Genomic DNA, 24,112 nt, shown 5'->3' with positions numbered 1-24,112 from the left:
GACAACTGGAATAGCATAATCAATAAAATATAGTTAAAATTCAAGGGTTCTCTACAATTTATATCATAAAATTCAAATTTATAATTAGAATAGTTATCAGCACAGATTTTGGATTCAGACAGAACAAGATTTGAATATTCATTCTTTTTTTATTTAAAAAAATTTTTTAAAAGATTTTATTCATTTATCTTTAGAAGGGAAGGGAAGGAGAGAGGGAGAGAAGTATCAATGTATGGTTGCCTCTCATGCATGCCCTGCTGGGAAGGGGCCTGCAACCCAGGCATGTGCCCTGACTGGGAATCGAACTGCGATCGTGTGGTTCCCAGGCCCGCAGTCAATCCACTGAGCTACACCAGCCAGGGCTGTGAACCTTCATGCTTTCATTCCCTAGTTGTATGACCTTGGGCAAGTTACTTAACACTCTATGTGTCAGCTTTCCCGGCCATAAAATGGGCATCGAATAATACTTGCGCTTATAGACTTGCACAATTGAATAAGGTAATAGATTATCATGACCATATCAATATCCAGATTAGAAGTGATGGGAGCCAGTTGCAGGGCCATCTCCACACAGAATTAGTCATTAGCATAACCTTAAAGTCCCTCTGTGCTTTGGTCCCGTTACCATCATAATCATATCTCTCCCTCTGGCTATTACCCTTTACTTAACCCCCTTCAGCGACACTAGCCTCCTAGCTGCTGCTCCTTGTATTCACCAGGCATGTGTCTTACTCAGAACCGATAGAAGGGCTTTTTCTCTGCATGGAAGGTTTTGCTTTTACTGAGCTGCCTCTTTCACTTCTGTCAACATCTGTTCTTAAAAGCTCCTTTCTCTTCATGGCCTTTCCTAGCCTAAAATTGCAACACACACTCCTAATACCTCTTACCTCCTCCCTCTTTCATTTTTCTTCAGAGCAATTATCTCAAATACATTATATACTCTGTTTACTCATTTATTGAATCTCTCTTCCCACTAGAATGTCAGCCACACAAGTACAGGACTTTTTTCTTCTTTTCATACTTTTCTACATCTAGAGTTCAGAACAATGGCCTGCACGTAATCAGCACTTCATACCTTAATATATATGTGTTGAAGATTTCTATCAATTTTCTTATGTTCTTTGTAAACTTAGATGCCCTTCTTCTTTTATCAGGTGGTAGTATGCTACTCCTCCCCTAAGAGGGAGTGGACCGACACTTGTTACCCATCTACCATGTGCCTATAGACCAGGCACTTTGATAAGGTACTTTATATGAATCATTTTTTAAAAAAGTATAATTCTGGCCCTGGCTGGTGTAGCTAAGTGGATTGAGCACAGGCCTGTGAACCAGAGGATCGTGGTTCGATTCCCAGTCAGGGCACATGCCTGGGTTGCAGGCAGGTTCCCTGCAGGCCAGTTCCACGCAGGGGATGCACGAAAGGCAACCATACATTGATGTTTCTCTCCCTCTCTCCTTTCCCTCTAAAGATAAATAAATAAAATCTTTTAAAAAAAGTATAATTCCCAAACTTTTCAGTGTGTTAGTTATTAGTGTGCCCATTTTATAGATAAGGGAGCAGATTTAGAGTTCTTTAGTTGCTTGACACACTGAGTCAGAGGTGGTGCCAGGGCACAGGATCGTAACTCACGTACGCGGCCTGTGTAACAGGTACTGGACTGAATTAAGTGTCATGGTTGACGGAGAAGGTGTGTGAGGAGGGGCAGATGTGGGGGTGGCATTTAGAGAGTGGTGCGAATGAGCCTTTCTCATCTTTCCTGAACAGGATTAATCAATTCAGCTTTTGTTTTCCAACAGTGGTTCTATGTACTTGCTACAGCATTTGTCCCCCGGTCAGTCTCACCTACCAGATTGTGAACTCATTGAAAATAAGAACTGTATCAATTCTGTCCGGTAAATGTTCATTGAATGAATAAATGTGAGAGAGACAACACAGGTAATTAGGACCAACTTGATGATTAGAGAAACCTTTGGTGACTTTCAAGCACAGGTTCAACACAGTGCCAGGGTCCAAAATTAAAAAGAATGACTGGGAAGAAAGAGGAGGTAATATGTAAGTTAATTTATTAAAAATAGTGACTGTGGGTAATAACTAGGCAATAATTTTAGATTAGAAAGGGGCAGCAGAGCCGAGAGCTGGAAAACGGTAAGGCTAGTGACAAAAATTACTGTAACTCTGTCCCAAATAAGTTCAGCATCATTTGGCCTCAGGAGTTGAAACAAAGGAAGGACTAAGAATTAAAAGTCACGAGAAAGGCGAATGCGTGGGCAAGGACCACCTCACTGATCCTCACAACATGGTCCCTGAACCCACAGTATCAGCATCACCTAAGAACCTGGGAGAAATGCAAATTTGGGAGTCAAATACCAAATCACTAAATCTGAAACTTGAGGGTGTTGTCTATCAACCTGTGTTTTAACATACTGGAAAAGTAATTCTGGTATCACCTCTAGGTGATTCTGATGCATGCTAAATTTTGAGAATCACTAGACTTCCTTGAAAGATATGTTCAGGTAAGAGATGCTTGACAATTGCCCACAGCTCACCTGTGCCCCCTCACAATTACTTTTATATGTAACAAGTCGAAGCATCAACATAATTCCAAAGCTTAGTGTCAATGTCAATCTAGTGAGGAACTGTCTAGCAATCTGTGGCATCTGAAGGACAGAACCACGATGAATGTTCTTAATTTACATAAAATGAGACTGATTTATATAATTTACTACATACTTATCCAAGAGTAGATGGCCCAAACAATATGCTCCATGCTGTAAAGATTCTAGGTACACTGTCCATAAGTCTTCTAAATGGTCTTTCATTCTTCTCCTAAACTGTACTGAAAGTATATTTACATGATGCTGCAGTATTTCTTGTCTACTCTGTATTACCAGAGTGATGGAGTAGATAACCCAGCAGATCATTCAGCCTTTTCAACTCTAACTCAAGCAACGGACTTGCTTCTTACTGGCAAATCTGAATTGTTACTTAAGTATTTCCTCGAGATTTTGTTTAGCTTTAATTGTATTTTTCCATTATCATTTAGTCCCCTTATACAACCCCCTCCACAATCTCCACAGTTATCCACGCCCATGAATCCTTTTTCCTTGTTGCTGGATCCCTCCATCCCCTAACCTGCCCCCGCCTAATCCCTGTCATCTTGTTCTATGAGTCTGTCTCTGTTTTGCTTGCTAGTTGAGTTTGTTCACTAGATTTGACATATAAGTGAAATCATATGGTATTTGCCTTTCTCTGACTGGCTTATTTCACTTAGCATGATGTTCTCCAGGTCCATCCATGCTGTCACAAAGGGATATTTTCTTCTTTTTTACTCCAGACTTTTGAATGAGATGATCAAATTTTAGTTCCAGACATCAGGTTGCAATTCTTTCCATAAAAATCTTATACTGCAAATGTATTTCACCACTTCTAATTTCAGGGCTAATGGGCACTGGATTTAAGAAGACAAACACCTCAACACACACATCATACAGAGTTTATTTCTATGCAGAGATCAGAACACAGTAGGTGAATGAATGTAAAAAAAAAAAAAAAAAAGGTGGCAGGGAGAGGAAATCCAGTCCCTGCCCATGACACACGCACACTGTGTTCCATACTTGGCAACCCCATCTGCGGCTGCAGGCCAGAGTGAGAATGTGTTCGTGGATTACCGACCATACCTTACAGAGGAACAAAGTCACGGAACGTGTATTCCTATGGATCGCACCCACCTTGCAGAGCGGCACAGAGAATTATCAGCATGAGTAAAAGAGCACAGAAGCAGCCGGCTGCAGGAAGATGTTCTCTTCCAGGAAGAGGCAAGAATGTGCAGGAGGAACACCAGGTTTCCTTGCACAAATTGCTATAGAATGAGTATTTCTCAGACACGAATCCGATTTTCATATAAAAGGCAAAAGAACTGAAGTATTACAGCAGTGTGGATAGTACTAAGGAAAGAGTTTCAGAACACACTTAAAGCAGGTCTGTCTTTAAAATGCATGAAAATCTTAGTGCAAGACGGGAAACCGTCTGTACGGACTGCATCTACAGGAAGGCCTGCACCCACCTCCCCCCCTTTCCCACTGCGGTTTATACAAATGGCCATATCAAACTCAGGAAACCTATCGACAGATCCTGCACTCGGGATAAACTGAAGCGGCCTAATCCCTCTGTGTCAAGGAGAGTGTTCTGACCGACAGCAAGACCACGCAATATATATTTGTATTGGATTGCTCTGGGCAAGAAAGGAGAGAGTGAAATGCAGTGAAGGCATCTAGTTGACTGACTGGAATAAGCCCATCTAAACGACCAATACGATCAGATAATTCGATTTCATTTCTTTTCAGTAAAAATTTCCCTAATCATGGCTTTTTTATCCTTATTATATTTGTATATTCATGGAACAGTTAATATTTTAGCAATCATGAATGCTCCGGTGCATATATCAAAACAACCACTACTGTTTGCCAGTCTTGACACAGCACATGAATTCTAATGTTAGCCTCCTTTATTTAAAGAAAATGAAGTTCTGTGTTCTCTGCCAAGGGTTGTTTACAAATTATTGCTTTTTTCAACACCACCACACAATGCAATAGCACTAAAAAAAGCATGCATTTTTTAAAGATTTTATTTATTTCTTTTTAGAGACAGGGGAAGGGAGAGAAAAAGAGAGGGAAAGAATCAGCAATGTGAGAGAGAAACATAGATTGTTTGCCTCCCACATGCCCCCAGCCAGGGACCTGGCCCACAACCCAGGCATGTGCCCTGACTGGGAATTGAACCGTTGACCCTTTGCTTCGCAGGCTGGTGCTCAATCCACTGAGCCACATCAGCCAGCACATACCATGTATTTGGAAGGACTGCAACTGCCATAAAGACATTAGCTCTGTTGCTATCACCAGCCAGGTTTAATACGCATGCTCTCCTGGTTTGACTTCTAAATTTGTCATTAAAAATAATTTTCTGGGCTCTGCATGAACCAGGGCTGACAATAACTCAGCCAAAAGTAATTGACAGTAGAAAGACATCTTAATTCTTTATATAGGCTCAATCTTCCCTGTTTTATAGTCTTGATGTTGGTATTATAATGATATTTCCAACAAAAAGGGAACACATATCAGTTGTGTAAAAGTCAAACAGTTTGAGATCTTTACACTTGTTAGGTTAATTTACGATAGCAATCTGTGAAAGAACAGCATAAACTTGAAACAATGACAACACTAAGTAGCACAAGTATTCATTTCAAGTGTCAACCTTTGGGCCCAGCAGGCCATTTGTGATTTGGTCTCCCACGGAAGACAATGGTGCTTCCTGCTCTTCCTGCTCCAGCCGTCAACATTTTCCCTCGTAGGGCCACTTATTCAAGGACAACGCCCTGCACGTACGTATCGGCCTGGGTAGCCAAGACCAGAGGCAAATCAACAACCATTTGTGCTTCTTTTAGGAAAGGCCAGACATAATTAATGAATTGTGTCTATACTTTCAAAGGAGAAGCTGGACTGGCTCTTTAAAGTGCTCTTAGCTAATCAACCTGTCTATAGTAGGCTTATCATATAAAAATTCCCCTGAGAACAGATTTCACAAAAACCAAATTATTTTGAACTGGTATAGAAATAGTTTACAGGCATGAATATCTCTAAGGTATTAAGTGGCTTCTTGTCGGAAATGGTTTAAGCAATTAACAGAAACTTTTTTTATTCTCATGAGTATTTTACTTAACACAACTGTTTCAAATGTATAAGGTTTGAAACTGACTGAAATAGTGTTTGAGTTTTTGTTCCTGTATATATAGCTTTAAAGATTATCACCACCACCAAAAGGGTGTATAAAACTGATTTTGCTATGTACATATACTATAAATAAAGCATATTTGGTGGTTAATCATTAGTGGTATTAGCTATTGAAGAACTCTGAAGGTCTGAGACGTAAAATTTGGTACAGCATAATTAGAATTGAGCATTGAGGAGCAGCTAGTTAGAGGTGAGTTACATAACTATGCTGATGTCTGTATCTATATCCACTCACTCATTTCTACCACTATGTTCTACTCTACCATATGCACATAAATTTGGTGTTTTGAAATGAAAGCATCTCATTACAATTACATAAATGTCATGGATGTATGAATTAATTTGATCAGATTTCTTTTATCTGTTTACACTGAGGAATGGGGTTTTATTTTATTAATTTATAATTCATACTGTTTACTTCCAGAGAGTATTAGAATTGGTGATTATAAGAGTACTTTGGAGTATAAAGATAGTGGATAATTTTTTTAGCATCAAAGGTAAAAAAAGAGATTTGGAGCTAGACAAAGGAAATCAGAAAGTACAGAGAAAAATGCCAATTGGCTCTCAGGCAAAACAAACCAAAAACAAACAAAGAAAAACATTTACTTCCCACGTAACATAAACTTGAAACTATGACCTTACATACCATTGTTCTTAATACTGGCTCCTGACCTCTGGTTTGCCTTAAAAATGTGCAAAGCAGTCATTATATTATTTATCTCTATAAGAGCAAATGTTCTAAATTTGAACAATGCCTTATCAATAGATTTTACTAAGTAACTTAAAAGAAATCACAGGTTAATTTCAAATCTCTCTTGGTTGTGAACGCATTTTACTTCTGAAATAATAACAACACAACAAAGTCAAAGGAGAGGCTTTCAGCAGGTGATGACTGCCTGACCTTTCTTGTCAACTTCACGACGCCTGAGCTGTGGGAACACAAAGGGATTTGAATGTACCGGACTCTGACGGATGAAAAATCCTTGGCGTTTTGCTTCCACGTCTCTCTCCAAATGCTCTTCTACTTTCCTCAGAACAGGTTTCCAAATAAAACACTCTGTTTTAAGATAAGTATCTAGCTATTTTCTTGAATTTTAAAACTGAATTCCTTTCTCTAAACAGTCAGCCTCAGAACAGTTTCTATTTCCTTGTAGCAAGCGGCTTTGTTCCTAGAATGATACCTCACACCAAGCATTATATAGTGACTTTCTTCATTCTTATTTACCTGTAAAATAACATGATACTGTTTTACTAAAGAAAATATATATATATATATATATATTTTTCCCCAATCAGTGAATCAGGAAGTGATAAACCTACAGGAGTCACACAGTAGTAACATTTTCTTACTGTTTTTGAATAGGTATTAATTTTACACAAAATTTTAAAAATAATAACATTTAATTATAGTAGAAATAGGTAGGAACTTAGAGAAGTAGTTTTTAAATATACTTTATTGTAGCATAAAAAGGGAAGAGAGTATTCTGAGAATACAGATAGTAAAAAAAAAAAAGCACTTAAAAAAGAAAAAAAGGGCAAGGCTTTGTGTTTGTCCCCATGACATGAGTCAGAAAAAGAAAAATCTAGGTGATTGTTTTGGGGAAGAGAAGGAAGGTACATGTCAATAGGGTTGGTATTCTGCTTCTCCTCTCTAAAAAAGTGGGACAGCTTTACAGTATGGACTGTCATGGAGCACAGCAGGCTATTATCTTACAGTTGGTTAACCAGTATTTATATAGCAACACAGATTCGGTTTTCAGTATGCTACTATATAAAAGCCATCTCCACACCCCCACCCCAACCTCCGCCTCACTTCCACTATTTACCTCCCTGCCTCTCATTCTTCAATTACAACATTCTGTATCTGGCAACCAGCTCCCAAGGCCCTCACAGGCTGAAGATGCATGTTTCATTTCTCTATAGCTGCAAAGTATCTAGCACAGGGTTACAGAGAAAGGAACTGCTCAACAAATGTGGCCAACTCCCTGCCAAATTACTAGCTAAGAAGTATTTCTATGTACAGTTGACCCTTGAACAACATTGGTTTGAACTGTGTGAGTCCACTCAGATGCAGAGTTGTTTTAATACAGTTGGTCTTAACTGCGGTTTTCATGGTTTTGATATATTGTTTTCGATGATACAGTTTTTGCTATGTGATTGGTAGGATCTGTGGATGCTGGGGGCTGCCTTTAGAGCCAAAAGGCACACATGAATTTCCTACTGTTCAAGTATCTGCTCCACCAACCCCCATACTGTTGAAGAGTCAATTGTACATAAATAGTTCTTAGATTTCCTAAAATTATCACAGAGACAACTTGTTGGTCACAGCTTTATTTGAGTATTAACTGCTTCTTTATAATCCTCTTTCATAGTTATGAGCTTTTAAGTTGTGCCAGGCCTTCATTATTAGTATGGCTTTCTCTGATAGGAAAACCAGTTTGCAAGATGATCAGTCACATTCGGTCATACTAACCTTGTTTTTCCAACAATAATCTCATGCAGGGTCAAAATCCTCTTCAAAAAGGTATTTCATAAAGTAAAAAGGTATATGTTTTCAACATTACTAATTACATGCACTAAAGGCCGTTCGGATTGTCAACTTTCCCCCACTGTGAGAATTACGAAAATCGGTCATAACTTTAAACTCAGACAATGACTAAGCCAGTTGGGTTCATTTAAATTCTTTATAGAAACATTCTTCATGGTAAACAAAGGAAGACCTGCAGCCAGCTAGTCCCATTAATCAGCTCCTTCTTTGTTTTTGGTCTGCTTCAGGGCTGAAATTGTTTATTTGCCAATCCTGATACATGGGGAAGTTATCAAAAGCCAGCAAAAAGGTTTTTTTTTTATAAACTAGAGAATTATTCATCTCTCCTAGCCATACTGCCTAACAGAACAGTTAACTCTATCCATTATTTACTCACAATGACATCAACAAGTATAGTTACGGCACAGTACTAAGGTGTGTTTTTTAATGGAAGAAAATACAGATGTGTTCACCCTTTTTGTTCCCTTGAAATGTATCTGTGTTTAATGAGCCATAAACCAATAGCTCACTACAATTTTATATACAAATGTATATTGTTGAAATTTTAATAATTATTAAAGTGAGAAGGAATATACTTTAGCACCTCTGACTTTTTAAAATGCTTTTTACAAGTTTGTCAATTTATATATAAGAAGAAATACTTCTGGCAATTCTGTTTCTCTTTGATCATCCTATTCTGAAAATCATTCCTGATTATGTCTGTTTCATTTTCTTTCTCTCTTAATTTGTCTCTCATTCTCTGTGTGTCTCTCTTTCTCTCTCTCTTTACACACACACACATACAATAAACTTTTGCACTTGGTCTAGCTTTCAATTCCTTTTCCTTATGTAAAGGTTTTGAAAACTGGAATCTCTTCTATATAAAAAGGTCCATGGTTTTGCATAGGGGAGGACAGTAAATAGTCATAGCTAGTACGCAAGGCAAATATGTATGTGTACATGTATGTGTGGTGTGTGTGAATTTGTATTACCACTCACAAGTTATCTGGACATATGGGAAGCACATGGAACTGTAACTCAGAATTAATACCAGGGACAGCAGCATACGCTTCATTCAAAGTATTAAAAATCACAGTTAAGGGCATGGGGTTTGTGTGTGTGTCTATTTAGAAGATAGAACATTTTCAGCCCTGGCTGGTGTACCTCAGTGGATTGAGTGCAGGCCAGGCGAACCAAAGGATCGCGGTTCGATTCCCAGTCAGGGCACATGCCTGGGTTGCAGGCCATTTCCCTGCAGGGGACTCACAAGAGGCAACCACACATTGACATTTCTCTCCTTCTCTCCTTCCCTTCCCCTCTAAAAATAAATAAATAAAATCTTAAAAAAAGAAGATAGAACATTTTCAAATATCTTAGTAAAATAGAAAAAAATGTTGAGAGAGAGAAAAAAAACAATGCCTCCAAAGTAGCCAGTATTAACAAGGAATGCTCATCAAGTCGGCATCAGACAAATTACATTTACAAACTACCATTTTTCAGAGAATTTAATAAACTGAAAACAGAGGGGTTATAATGAAGTTTTCATACAACTTATAATGCTGTAAATGTGATAAGATCTAAACAGATATAATCAAATTCTGAGAAAACAAACAAGTGTTACATTTAAATTATTAGCTGAGTAATTTGCACCAACAAATGTAAATTAATGATTATTTCAACTTAGAGAAAAGTCTTCAAATAAGCTCATGGGATGGCTGTAGTTTCAGAGGCAAGTAGGACACTAAAGGTGTGAGTTTGTTTCCTTTGAAAAACGAACTCAAGTTTTCAAGAAAAGAAATTCTTTTAGACATACTCTTCATAATCATACTAATTTGAAGAAGTAGATTTACAAAACTCATTAATTCCTGTGCAACACAAGTTTGCTTTTTCTCCATTCTCAATTCCATAGTGTAGGCTCCAGAGAACAAGAAACATACAATTCATCTCCACATTAGCATAAATCTAGAAAATGGTTTGATCACTTGGAAAAACTGAGGGAACCATCATAGAAGAAAACAACACACACTACCATCATTAAGTTTTCTTTCTACTTGAGGAGTCAATGTCTATGTGAAGACCACTACGGAACAGAGACAGAGAAAGACAAGTGCCTTCCCTCTCGGTAACAAAAAAAAGAGCTGACTTTGTAACTGAAGGACAAGACACACGGCAGTGTGTTCACGGAATTACAAAATGAGGAAGCCATGATCATAAGTTTCCAACTTTTGGAGGGCTGCACTTTGAAAGAAGGCAAAAAAATCAGGAGAAGCCTCTGTTTTGTTCAGGTATTAAGTGTCATGAAGAACACTGTAGGCGACAACTTTGGATTACAGTCCAAGATGGTATCTAAGCATCTCGATTACTGGAGAAACGAAATGACTGAAGCAATCTTTCGGTACTAACATGTGCCTGTATGCACAAGTACACATGCATAGATTAAAAATATGTGCTGTAGGAAATATAACAAGATGTGAGAATTTAAAGATCTTATGGATAATCTTTTCTTTAAAAATTAATGTAGTGTTCTATAAATTTAAAACTTCTGCACTTATTGACTTAAGTAATATTAATACTTGCTGTTTGAAAATGATAAATTTTGGTATATTGATTTACATGAAGAGTTCCAGGGAACAATAACCCCATAACACAATAATAAAAACTGAATCTAATTATGTCACCACTGGCAAAGTACCACACTGGTAACAACATTTGTCTTTAAACTCAAAAAACTATTGAGTGATTCTCAACAATGAGACCTCATTAAACACAAAAAAGTAAAACACAATGGTCGTAAATAAAGTTCAAGGGGAAAAGGGGAAGGACTCACAGGAAGAAGTATAAAGGACACATGGACGATAACCAACGTAGGGGGTGGAGATGGGAGGGAGGTGGGGAGCATGGCGGGGGACAGGGCTGGGAATACAAGACAGAAAACTGTACTTGAACAAGAATTAAAATAAAAAATATATATATATAATAAATAAAGTTCAACCAACAACAAAGCTGAACAAAGATAACCATTTAAAATTAAGAATGATGTCCTGTTCTTGTGTCAATCTACGATGCTTAGTTATTGCAAAGGTCAAAAACGGTGAATGTTCTTGGTTCAATGTAATATAATGAGGCACAGACAAACTCTTAACCTGAAAGTTTTGTGTCTACTGGTCATGAATTATGAACAAATGTTACTGTGTGTCACTATATGATACAACGCCACTGTAAATTCCAAGTACCATGAATGAGCTCCTGTGAATTTTGCTGTAGAATAGGGTCTTATATAACTGATTACAACCAGTGAATCAAAGAGACAACCTACTGAAAACTCTCCCGCAAACAGCCCCGCAGGAAGCAAAGATGAAAAGACCTATAGGCAGAAGAAAAGAAATTTTGGAGAGAGGACCTAACATTCCATCCAACACATACTTGATAGTCTAATCTTACCTTACATGGAATTTTTCCAAGACAAACTTTATCCCACAAAGCAATGTTCTCCTCAGCAAACTGTCAAACACATCTCCCCCAAATTCAAATAATGCCAAACACTGATAGAAAAAAGAACATAGTTCAGTGAACCAAAAGAGACCATCAAATTCTAAAAATAGCTTGAGCCACTGAAATACTCTGAGTCCCAGAAAAAGCTGAATTCCAACTTCGCCTCTGACACTGAGTGATCCTGGGTTAGCCACCTCTCAGGAGAGCAGATCCTCATTTGGAAAATGCTGAAAACAGCAATCAGCCTCGTCTACACCCAAGGTACAGGACCTGGGGACCTACACACACAAAGCAACTGATAGCTCCATAATTTTTCAGATTATCAGGTGATTCATTATTAAAATATACAGGCTCTACTGCCTGGATACATTAAAATCTTTTCAGGGAAGAGTAAGTGTACATCAATATGCCTACATTTACTTACAATTCAATTTGAATTTTAAAAAGAGAGAGATTCCTCATTTCATAGGTTACCAGAGTCAGAAAAAACCCATATGTAAATTTCCCCATTGTCTGAATACTGCAAATGCCAGCGCTTGTTCTGTAACGTTTTCTGGAAATGAGCTACTACGACCAAACCTTCCATTATACTGAAATGAGAGGCATTTTGCTGCAAGAATTTTGTACACAGAAAACCTAGATTTAAACATTTACTAGCTTTTTAACCTTGAAAAATCACATACCTCATTGGGCTTTAGTTCTCTAATTTGCCAAATGGGGTTAATGATAATTAACCTATCTGAATTGCAAAGAAAGCACTTTATAAACTGTAAAAACACACTCACCAAAGGTGTGGACTACTGACCAGGATTTACTGATCTTTCCCAGGGTTACTTTCATTATATCCTATAATGGTTATTTTCTAAAGTATCTTTGGCTTTAAATGAATAGTTCTATATGTGTTTCTCAAACAATAGTTGAGGGTAAGTTGCTGGTTCATATTTTTAGCAAATAATACATGCTTATGCTTTTACAAATAAACAATAGCAAAGTATTATGATTACATATTCAATAGGCTTGCCGCTAAAAAATACTCTTATATCTGTGAAGTACTAACTTTTCTCACTTAAAAATTAACACTTATTCTAAACATTCACAACAACTCCTTTAATTAATCAAGCTGCCTGGCTTTCATTCAATGGTAATTTGTTGAAGACCTCATATACAACTGACACAGGGAGATAGAATGCAGAATAAAATAAACATCCAAATTTCATGAATTCTGTCTTGGAAGAGAAAAATAAATGAAACAATAATAGTAAAGTGTGGACAGTTCTACTGGGTTGCTTGAAAAGTTCATTTGTTTTTTTTTTTTTTGTAACAGGGCTCTAGTAGGGATTAGTTGTCTTTAATGTTATTTGAAAGAATTTTGTTAGATTGCATTGTTCAGCTGTCATATCAGCATGCATTTAAAAACTTATCAAAATTGTTGATTTTTTTGTGTAGCCATTTTAATACTGAAGATGGAAGAAAATATGCAGCATTTTTGGCATTTTATGCTTTATTATTTCAAGAAAGGTCAAACATGGGAAAAAGATTTATGCAGTGTGTGGAGAAGGTGCTGTGACTGATCCAACAGGTCAAAAGTGGTTTGTGAATCTCCGTGCTGCAGATTTCTCGATGGAGGATGCTCCACAGTTAGGTGGACCAGCTGAAGTTGACAGCCATCAAACCAAGACATTAACTGAGAACAATCAACGTTATACCATGCAGGAGATAGCTTTCATACTCAAGATATCCAAATCAATAATTCTATTGGTAAAAATTTTAAAATGTGTCTTTTATTTTATGGAAAGAAAAATACAGACTTTTCAGCCAGCCCAATATAATAATTATCTTCATGATGTGCACTGGGAAGTAAGGAAAAGCAAAAGGGCAAAAATCACATAAAAAAGAATAACAAAGCACACTATAAAATTGCAAAAGGAAAGCTCTTTCTGTTACATGTTTAAGAGAAAAGGAAATGGAGTTTAATTACGAGGCCAGGGTCCTAGCTCTAGGTTTATAACTAAAGTGATCAACTATCCTGGTTTGCTTGGGACTGTCTCAATTTTTGCACTAAAAGTTCCACCACACAGAAAGCCTTCAATCTTGGGATAGCCAGGACAATTATAAGGTTAAATAGGGTCATAAAGGCAGGGCCTAATTGATTAGTGTCCTTATATGAAGAAATTCAGATATCCATCTCTCTCTCTCTCAAGAGACTATGTGAGAACTTTGTAGAAGGCAGCTGTCTGCAAGCCATGAAGAGTGCCTTCACCAAACATCATCTAGGCTACAACCTTGATCTTAGATCCAGTCTCCAAAAGTATAATAAAATAAGTTTCTGTTGTTTAAGCCAGCAACCTGTGGTATTGTTATGACAACCCCAGCTGACCAATATACTAACCAAGTAATCCACTGTTATTAGCACCAGTTTTTTCATCTGCAGACTAAAAAGGCTAGACCAGATATTTTCTGATGTTAAGATTCCAAATTTATATGAACACAATCCACATGATTTCAGCTAAAAAAATGATTAGACATTATGAAATGTACAGAGTGCTTAGATATGACCTTTTACTTGGGTGTTTTGCAGATTTTCTCTTAAATTGCATATTTGCAAATTTTGCTTCCATTGACAGGAGTCATTCTCCTTATAAACCATATCATCTGGTACATAATCTATTTCATGATTAAACTGAACCTTTATCATATTCCTTCTTACAGCTTCTATGAGGGAGATGGATGCTTCTCATTTGTATGCTGGGGTGATGCTTGTAGCATTCTGTCACTAATACCATGTCATGGCCTCTGGGAAATGAGGTCTTTATACGTTACAAATAAGTGATAAATCTTAGAAAAAGTAGCACAATTGCATTATCATAATACTCCTAATGACCTACTGATATCTAAATTTTATTTTACAGTAAACCCCAATCTCTTCTTCGGGTTCATCTTATGACATATTTCCCTTCTGTACCAAAGCACGCCATCCAACTGTATTATAATTTGTTATGTGTCCCTGTCTAACTAGAATGACCAGAAAGTCATAGCAAAGGTGAAGGAAATTCAAGACGAAAAAATGGATTTTGGCCTCCATAAGTTATGAAATGGAGGCAAGATATGCACACTAGTATGTAAACAACTCTTTTCACATCCTGCCTACCAATGTTTTCATTTGTTTCCAATATGCACTCAACACTTCAGGCAGTGCGGTTTTCTCATTCATCCTCAAACATATGATTATTCCTGGTTGTACATCATCATTAAAAAGAACTATAAGCATTTATTCAATACTATAACTTTTTCTTTTTAGCAAAGGGGAAGGGGAAGGGAAAGGGAAGGAGTGAAATATCAATGTGAGGGAGAAACATCTATCAGTTGCCTCTCATACATTCCCCGACACAGGATCGAACCCACAACCCAGGCACGTGCCCTGACTGGGGATCAAACCAGCCATCTTTCACTTTGCAGTATGATGTCCAACCAACGGAGTCACACCAGCTAGGCAACTTATAATTTTTCAGAGAACTCTGACAAAGACCATTCTATTTGACTCTGAAAAAAACCTACCAAAATAAACAGGGGACACTGTATGTATTTCCTTATTTACAGAAAAGAAAACTGAGGTTCAGAAAGAGGAGGTAACTTAGCCTTAAACATTTGTCCAGCGATTAGCAAAACAGAAGCAAAAATGTAGGTTCTGAGCCCAGTGTTCTACATTGTAAGGTTAAGGCTTCTTCCCTTCATACAACCAAATTCTACCTATTCTTCAAGATCCTTTGTTCCAATTTACCTTACTGCCTATCTTCATCCTCATCCTGCAAGAAGGGGAAAAACTTCTTCCCTTCTCTGAAGTCCTGCTAATCTCAATGTTCATTAGTTTTTTTAAAAATATTTCATTTATTTATCTTTAGAGGGGAAGGAGAGAGGGAGAGAAACGTCAATGTATGGTTGCCTTTCGTGCGTCTCCTGCTGGGAACTGGCCAGCAAGGAACTAGCCTGTACCCCAGGCACGTGCCCTGACTAGGAATCGAACCGCGAGCCTCTGGTTCCCAGGCCTGTGCTCAATCCACTGAGCTACACCAGCCAGGGCCATTAGTTTTTGTATTCATTGACGGTGTACCTTGTGATGTTACATAATACACTCTATACATATTTCCTGGTTACTCAACGATACCACAAACTTCTTGAGGTTTTTCTGAATCTGTATTGTAGCTGTCCCCCAGGTGTACCATCCCTTTGTTTTGCCTTTGAACCTGTCTGACGTCCCTTCACTTGGGTATTCCTACCTTTGTTCATGGTAGCCTTTGGGGCATGACCAATCTTCCATCATAAGTAGTCTTCGTAGGACTGTCAATCAAGGTTAAAGGCAACCTCATGGAAAGCCTTTCCATTAGTTCCTGCTCCCCTGTATTCTCAAAGCTGCCATAACTGTTGTTCTTTTAAAGGCCAAGTTCTTCACCCTTTCCTCAGTTTCAGGCTGAGCTACCCTCATACCCTCCCAATAAATTCCATTTTTTTCTTACATCTGGTAGAGTCACTTTCTGTTGCTTACAAAGATCCTTATCTAATATACCCACAAAGGTTAATGCCCAGGCAGTGCTGAGTATTTTTAAATGTTCTGTTGTTATGCAGATTATATATGTTATTACGTATTGAAAACATAAGCAAGTGATTCATTGGTGCAACATTGCTATTCATTAGACTTTTAGTAACCAATGGACAAGCATAGGACAAGCTAACACTGGGCATTCACCTGCATGGAATTGATTTTCATTATAGTTCAGTACCCTGGTTTGGGGACTCACAAAGTGGTAATTCACTGCTGAAAGTTAACTAAACATTTTGTGGTAAGGGTAGCACTTATAGTAATGATACCTTTTAGTAATATTTGACATTTTTTACTTTTTTAAATATTATTTTTAATTATTTTTTTATTTTTTTTATCTTTACAAGGGAAGGGATAAGAGAAAAAGAGAAATATCAATACATGGTTGCCTCTCATGAGTCCCCTGCTGGGAACTGCCCTGCAATCCAGGCATGTGCCCTGACTGGGAATCGAACCGCAATTGTGTGGTTGTAGGCCCGCACTCAATCCACTGAGCTACACCAGCCAGGGTGATATTTGACATTTAGGTTAACCCACCTGTTTTCCTTTTCTTCCCAAACATTACAGGAGCCAACGGTGACCATCTGAATTTTTAATATTACTTTACTACAAGATACATCTAATAAGCTTAACTGATTATATAATGGCTCCTTTATAACTAGACAGATAGTTTTAACACATTGTAAAGTTTCTTGTGAAAAACATTGGATTGCAGTTTTAAATTCAATGAGAAAGTTATCATTAGAATAATTTAGGTGGTTAAATGGTATCATTTTTAAAACTAAGCAGCACTCTACAAAGACAGTTCCCTGTGCTTTTTTTTTTTTAAAGAAAAAATAACACTAAGAAAAATCAGTCAACTAATCTTTTTTGATCTACCTGGAATTTAACAGCAATTCTAGGTAATCATACATAAGCAGTCAATTCCATTTTGAACAGATTACAAACCCAACCTAACCATTTCTATGTACTTCAGAAAATTTCTGTCATTTTAGACACTTATATCTACTCAAAATCCTTTGTATTCCAGGAACATAATGTAATCCTAGACATTATGGGAATCTCATGCATACATATTATATTTCTCTTTTTTAATGACAAGTATGTCTCTGAAGATAAAAATCCTACTTAAAAATGGGGGGATAGGGTGAGAGACTTTAAAACATGCACCTTTTTCTCTTTTAGAACAACTATTACTACATATAAGCACTTCCCACAAGATTATTTTTATTATATTTGAAGTTGGCAAAAATCTTTGTGTTGAATCCTTTGAGTATAGCTGTAGTGTTAGATGTCAGATCAGTGTTGTGTACAAGAACTTTTATTTGACAGGTAGATGACAGGAAGAATCCTCTTTCCAAAATATAAGATGTAATTGTAAAATCCTTCTGTGAGATTAATATAATGCCTTGTCCCTGTGTATAACTGACTTATTTATTCTTGGTTCAAAAAAATCTGTTCATGTAATTAACTTGAATGCTGTGAAATTAAGACATGTAAATGTACATGTTTATTTGAATTAGGGCAATTTGCTTTAAATACCATGCTATATGAATTAAATGTGAAACAGGTTTATAATACAAATTTCCAATGATATTTTCCTTTAATTTGTATTATTTTTATAGTCATCAACCAAGATCACTTTAAGATTCACTCATTGAATAAATAGCATATACTCTAAACAAGTAGCATCTTGGCGAGAGATGACTTCATTAGTATTGAATATATGGTATTCTATACAATGAAAAGTCTTAAATATTAGTTTTATCCTACAAATGTGGCTATGATTTATTCCAGGTTTTTATAAACATTACTTTATTTTCTCTGGCATTAGCAAATAATTTTACATGCCCCCTAATACCACAAAAAAGAGTAAAAATGTTTTTGACAAACATTAGCGTTCTGGTATGTTCCTTTCTCTCATTCCTTATATCCCTCACAAATAAATCAGGGACAAAGAGATAAAATTCCATTATATATCCTATTATCTACAAATGCTATTCTTTATGTGTGAATTAGAACTACTAGAAGCAAATCATTTTTGATACATGTTAAAATGCTTGTCAATGTATATGTAATGTACATCTACTTAATGCATAAATAGAAAAGAAATTTATATCTATCGCTAGATCTGGGATTCTCCTTATAATATACTTCAAGAACTAACCAAATTTCGGCAATGTTTTCAGATGTGAGGGAAAAAAAGATGAAAGAATGGTGAGATATCAAAGATAGATTGCTTGTTTTCAGATTTATTTTTCTATCTAGCTTTATTACAGGCCTTCACCTCAGTCTGTTCGGTTTTCTCTCTGTAACAGACAGATATTTTCTGAATAAGGTGGCTTGTTCTAGCTTAAAATGGACATATACAATCACTTTTGCATTTCTCTATTTCTTTGTCTACTGTTTACAAGAATTGAAATTTCAAAATTAATACTATGAAATGGCCTGATTCAAACAATAAAACAATGACCACTTGATTTTTTAAAATATATCTTTTGCAATTCTATTCTTTAAACTATTTATTTATTTATTTTTAGAGACAGAAAAAGGGAAGGAGAGAGAGGGAAAGAAACATCAATGTGTGCTTGCCTCTTGCACACCCCTTGCTGGGGACTTGACATGCAACCCAGGAATGTGCCCTGACTGGGAATCGAACCAGTGACCCTTTGGTTCATACTCAATTCACCACTTGATTTTTTACAAACTTTTAGTAAATGCACTAGACACGTAGTATAAGCCTAGTAACACTATTCAACAATAGTATTATTTTCTTAGAGTATAATAAACAAAGTATAGTCAAGAAGAAATTTCTGGCTATTCATTGAATTTCACTTCTCAAATACTTTTTGGAGAAGCATAAAATAAGTGGAAAGAAACTGAAATACATGACTGCATCTAATTTTAAAAGCAAGCTTTCTTGATCTACAAACTCAAGTAATATTTGATCAGAAAGAATTTAAAGCCATACTGTAAAAGAATTTGCCCAGAGATTACTGAAAATGAAAGATTATACATCTGTTTTCATTGAGATATAATTAACATACCATAAAATCCACCCTTTTAAGCATACTTTTTTTTATTGAGTACTACTGGTATTGAGAATGACCCCCTCATACAGATGATTGATGTAAATTACCATGATAAAATGTTATCTTACCTTACAAAGGAAGTTGATCTTAAAACCCAAAGACTGGGCATTTCTTGAGCCTGAGTTCATGTAGTTTCCAACCAGAAGAACTAATTCCAAAAGTTTGTTAAAGTTTTCACTTTTCTTCAGTTCTTCACAGGCAAGAGTTACTGCTATGATGCTTGGTTTGATGTTGTTTACATGTTCTTCAAACGTGAGTTTGAAAAGAATGCTATTGAGACGAGGTCGTAACATTTTCACAGAGCTCATCTGTAAGATAAGGAATGTTTTATGAGAATATATTCAAAGCCTGTTATTTCTCTCTCAAGTGGGAATAATTTTATACAAAATGCTGTAAAATTTCTGCATAAAATTAATTCTTTCTGGTTTTCAAAAATATTGTTTTTGCATGGCTAAGACATTATAAAAGAATTTTTGTATAAAACTTTAAAAAACAGCTGTTCAGCTTTAAACAAATTAAATCATCCTTCTAGCATTAAGATAATATTATTGAAGCTAAACAGTTGCTATATATTTACTGCATAATTATTAGTCATCAGCAGCATTGAAACTGCCAAAATTCTGTCCTGAGGTGAACTATGAAAATGTACAAATGCAAACTTTAGTTGAGTGAATGGTTCGGCCACAGATCAAAGATGTATATAACAACAGAAAATGTAAGTAGAACCACAATGTCTTTAAAAATTTCCTATTAGGGACTTCCAGCTAAAATGGAGGCATAGGTAGATATTTCTGCCTCCTTGCACAACCCAAAGGACAACAACAACTTTAAAAACAAAAAATAACTAGAACTGTCAGAAAAGAGAACTCTATAGAAGTCCAACAACCTAGGAGTCAAAGAAGAAACCTTTGTCCAGACTGGTGGGAAGGGGGGGGAGGGGAAGCCGGGGTAGGGAGGATGCATGGCAAGGTGGCAAGGTGGCAACTGGCAGAGCAGGTGGTTCCACATTTGTGAGCAGATAAACTGGGAGGAACACCTCTGGAGTTGTTGGGAACTGTCCTGCCTGGTTTGAGAAGCTGTAACTTCCCCCCACCGTAGCCAACTCTGAGTAAAAAGACCTTGGGACCATAAGCCACTTAGGAGACAAAGCTTATCTTTTTTGTAGGGGCACCGCCTCTGCCCCCTTTCACCTCACCCTGCTTGGCCCCTGATGGATGACTGGTTAGCCAATGATGGGTAAGATTCCTCAAAGGAGGGACAAACTAAGACAGGCCTGGTCATGAGGAGGCCCTCACAGAAAGACTTGGCAGGGGGCATAGAAAAAGGGGATGATGGACCCACAATCCTCGCTTTAACATCGCCTGAGTCCTCATTGTGTCTGCCAGAAGTCTCCTAATCTCTTGGCTGCCTTACTTGCCCCACCTGGCTTAAGCCTGAAACAATGTTGGAGGTGGGTGCGGCCCAGTGCTAGAAAGGGTGGGTTTCCTAAGGAGATCAGGGCTAAGGAAGAATGCACAAAATCCTATGAAACCTACCTGGTTAATACCCTCAATTTAAATGATATGGGTCAAGTATGAAGTGAGTTTGTGCCCCAAAGTTTTATGGTCCTTTAACTATCTGACCCTGACTCAAAATAAGCCCTCAGAATTCTTTGAATGTTATCTATTGTTTAATCATTTCTGCCTGGAAATGACTGATAAGCTTTATGTATATGCCCTGTATTTCTATGCAAATTAAAACCAATAAAAGCTTGTCAAAGCAAAGGCCAGGGTGCCCTCCTCTCAAGACAGTAGCGGAAGGGCTCCGAAGTGCTCCCCCACTGAAGAATGGCTGTGCCATCCCTTTTCCTCCACAGGACTTTGCAAAGATCCATGTGAATTTGTCTCGTCTCATTCATAATGCCTCAGACACTGCGGGCTGGTGCCTGTATCACAGAGTGAGACAGACCATACAACCCAGGGTTCCAGTATGGGGAAATAAAGCCTCAACACCTCTGACTTAAGAAACCTGTGGGGATTGAGGTGGCAGAAGAAACTCCCAGCCTCACAGGAGAATTTGTTGGACAGACCCACAGGGTCCTGGAAGCTACATAAACCTACCCACCTGGGAATCAGCACCAGAAGGGCCCAATTTGCTGGTGGGTGATGGAAAGTGACTAAAAGGTGGCCAATAGCTGAGCAAGGGGCATTGTTCCCTCTCAGACCCTCCTCCCACATACAGTGACACAACGCAGTGGCCCTGGGTTGCCCTGCCCTGGCGAATAGCTAAGGCTCTGCCCCTTACTATGTAAAGCGGCACCCAGACAAAGAAATGTGCCCCAAACGAAAGAAAAGATCAAAACTCCAAAAACAGAACTGAAAAATGAAGAGATAGCTAACCTATCAAATGCAGAGTTCAAAACACTTGTAATCAGGATACTCACAGAAATGGTTAAGTATGGTCATAAAATAAAGGAAAAAATGAAGGCTACACAGAGTGAAATAAAGAAAAATGCCCAGAGAACCAACAGTGAAGGGAAGGAAACTGGAACTCAAGACAAAGATTTGGAAAAAGAAGAAATAAACATCCAACCAGAACAGAATGAAGAAACAAAAATTCAGAAAAAATGAAGAGAGGCTTAGGAACTTCTGTGACAACTTTCAACATTCCAACATCTGAATTTTAGGGGTGCCAGAAGGAGAAGAGGGGAGAGCAACAAATTGAAAGCATAATAAAGGAGAAGTTCCCCAAATTGGCAAAGGAAATAGATTTCCAGGAAGTCCAGAAAGCCGAGAGAATCCCAAAGAAGTTGGACCCAAGGAAGTACACACCAAGGCACATCATAATTACATTAGCCAAGATTAAAGATAAGGAGAGAATCTTAAAATCAGTAAGAGAAAAGGAGACCTAACAAAGCAGTTCACAGAGAAAGAGAGGAAGGGAGAGAGAGAAACATCAGTGAGAGGGAGAAACATCAATAGGTGGCTTCCCATACATGCCCAACATGGGGTGTTGAACCTGCAACCTAGATATGTGTCCTGACCAGGAATTGAACCCTCAACCTTTCAATTATGGGAAGATGCTCCAGCTGAGCCAAACCAGCCAGGGCATAATCTTTTTTTTAATACCAGATATATATGAAATAATTTGACTGAAAATGCACTTTAATAATAATAAGAATGATAATAACAGGAACTGACATTTATCGAGTATGTTGCACCATTTTCTACATAGTATTATATATTTTTTATTTTTGTGTGGTTCACAGGCCTGTGCTCAATCCACTGAGCTATACCAGCCAGGGCTATATTTTTTATTTTTAAAAAAATGTTAGAGATGTTATTTATTTATTTTTAGAGAGAGGGGAAGGGAGGGAGAAAGAGAGGGAAACATCAATGTGTGTGGTTGCCTCTCATGTACACCCTCACTGGGGACCTCACCTGCAACCGAAGCAGGTGCCTTGACTGGGAATCGAAGAAGAGGGACGGGGAGGGGCGGGGAGGGGAGGGGGAGGGAGAGAGTAGTGTCTCTACAAACAACACTAGCAAAAAATTACTAGCATTAGTTTCATTCTGAAGATGAGGACAGAAACACACAGAAATACTAAGTAACTTACACAATGTCAAATTGCATGTTGAAGACCTGGACATTTAAACTTAGACATTTAGGCCACAGAAGGCAGAGTCTCAGCCACTATACCACGCTGCCTCTTGAGCCATATTAGAAGCAGCATACATGAGTAGCTGAAACAGAGATTAGTGGCAGGAATTCCATTCATAAGTCTTCAAAATTGCCTGAGAAATGGGTAATGAGCTAGGATGTAGACAGGAAGAAAAAGGAATCAATGGATACAAGAGACAGAAATCGGGAAGAATTGGCAGAACTTAGTAACTGACCAGTTATGTGAGGATAAAGTCATAGATGGCTCCGAGGTTCTAAGTCTCCTGGGAGGTAGAAGATTGTCGGCAATAATGAGGAGAGAAAAAGGTGCTGATTTGGTGTGTTTTATTGTTTGATTGGTTGTCTTTTTCCAGGACATGAGGGTAAATGGATTAACTTTCCATGGTTGATTGCTGCCTACACTCCAATAAGCTACACAGGGAATAGGCAGTGGGGACAGGCATGGTGCAGCTCAGGAGTAAATTCAATGAAATGACCAATTCTGTGAACTTTCACATAATCTGACCATGTGAAACTAACCTACCTAATTTTTCTTGTTTACTTTTTCCTCATCTGTAACATAGGGAAATTTCCTGATGAGTAGTCTTGCTTAGATAATTAAATAGGAGTCACATAAATGATCCATAAATAGTTTCCTTATTTTTCAGTCTGTGCCTCTAGAGTTGGGGAACAATGGAATTAAGGGGACTAGATCTACAAATAAAAATATTACTTGGTTGTTACAAAATAATTTTATTAGCATTTAACTGAACTTGGTCTGCCGTCCTCTCAGACACCAAATACTTCATTTTACTACTAACAAAGATACCATCTATTAGCTCCCCATTATTAAGGCTCCAGATCTTGGAGTCATATTCGAATCATGTTAAACATAATATAATTTAATGTCATTCCTTACCTATATTTTAACCTGGAGAATTTCTTAGAATTGTCTCTAATTTTCCATGGTCACTATTCAAG

At 37.5% G+C, this 24,112-nt stretch overlaps 1 protein-coding gene across 3 annotated transcripts in view; it reads right to left on the bottom strand.

Moving 5' to 3' along the window:
- The window catches only part of DIAPH2 (diaphanous related formin 2), a 902,023-nt gene that overhangs the window by 457,203 nt on the left and 420,708 nt on the right, over nucleotides 1-24,112 (bottom strand). For all 3 annotated transcript variants that reach the window (XM_037060830.1, XM_037060831.1, XM_037060832.1), the window contains one exon: nucleotides 19,561-19,800. In XM_037060830.1, the coding sequence (XP_036916725.1) occupies nucleotides 19,561-19,800 (240 nt within the window). The remainder of the gene's footprint in view (nucleotides 1-19,560; nucleotides 19,801-24,112) is intronic.

Source organism: Sturnira hondurensis, unplaced genomic scaffold, assembly GCF_014824575.4.
Source record: "Sturnira hondurensis isolate 20B ecotype Veracruz unplaced genomic scaffold, ASM1482457v3 Scaffold0012545, whole genome shotgun sequence".
In the NCBI taxonomy this organism is placed as follows: domain Eukaryota; kingdom Metazoa; phylum Chordata; class Mammalia; order Chiroptera; family Phyllostomidae; genus Sturnira; species Sturnira hondurensis.
Note: the sequence above shows the minus strand (reverse complement) of the source record. Positions and strands in the feature narration are given on the sequence as shown.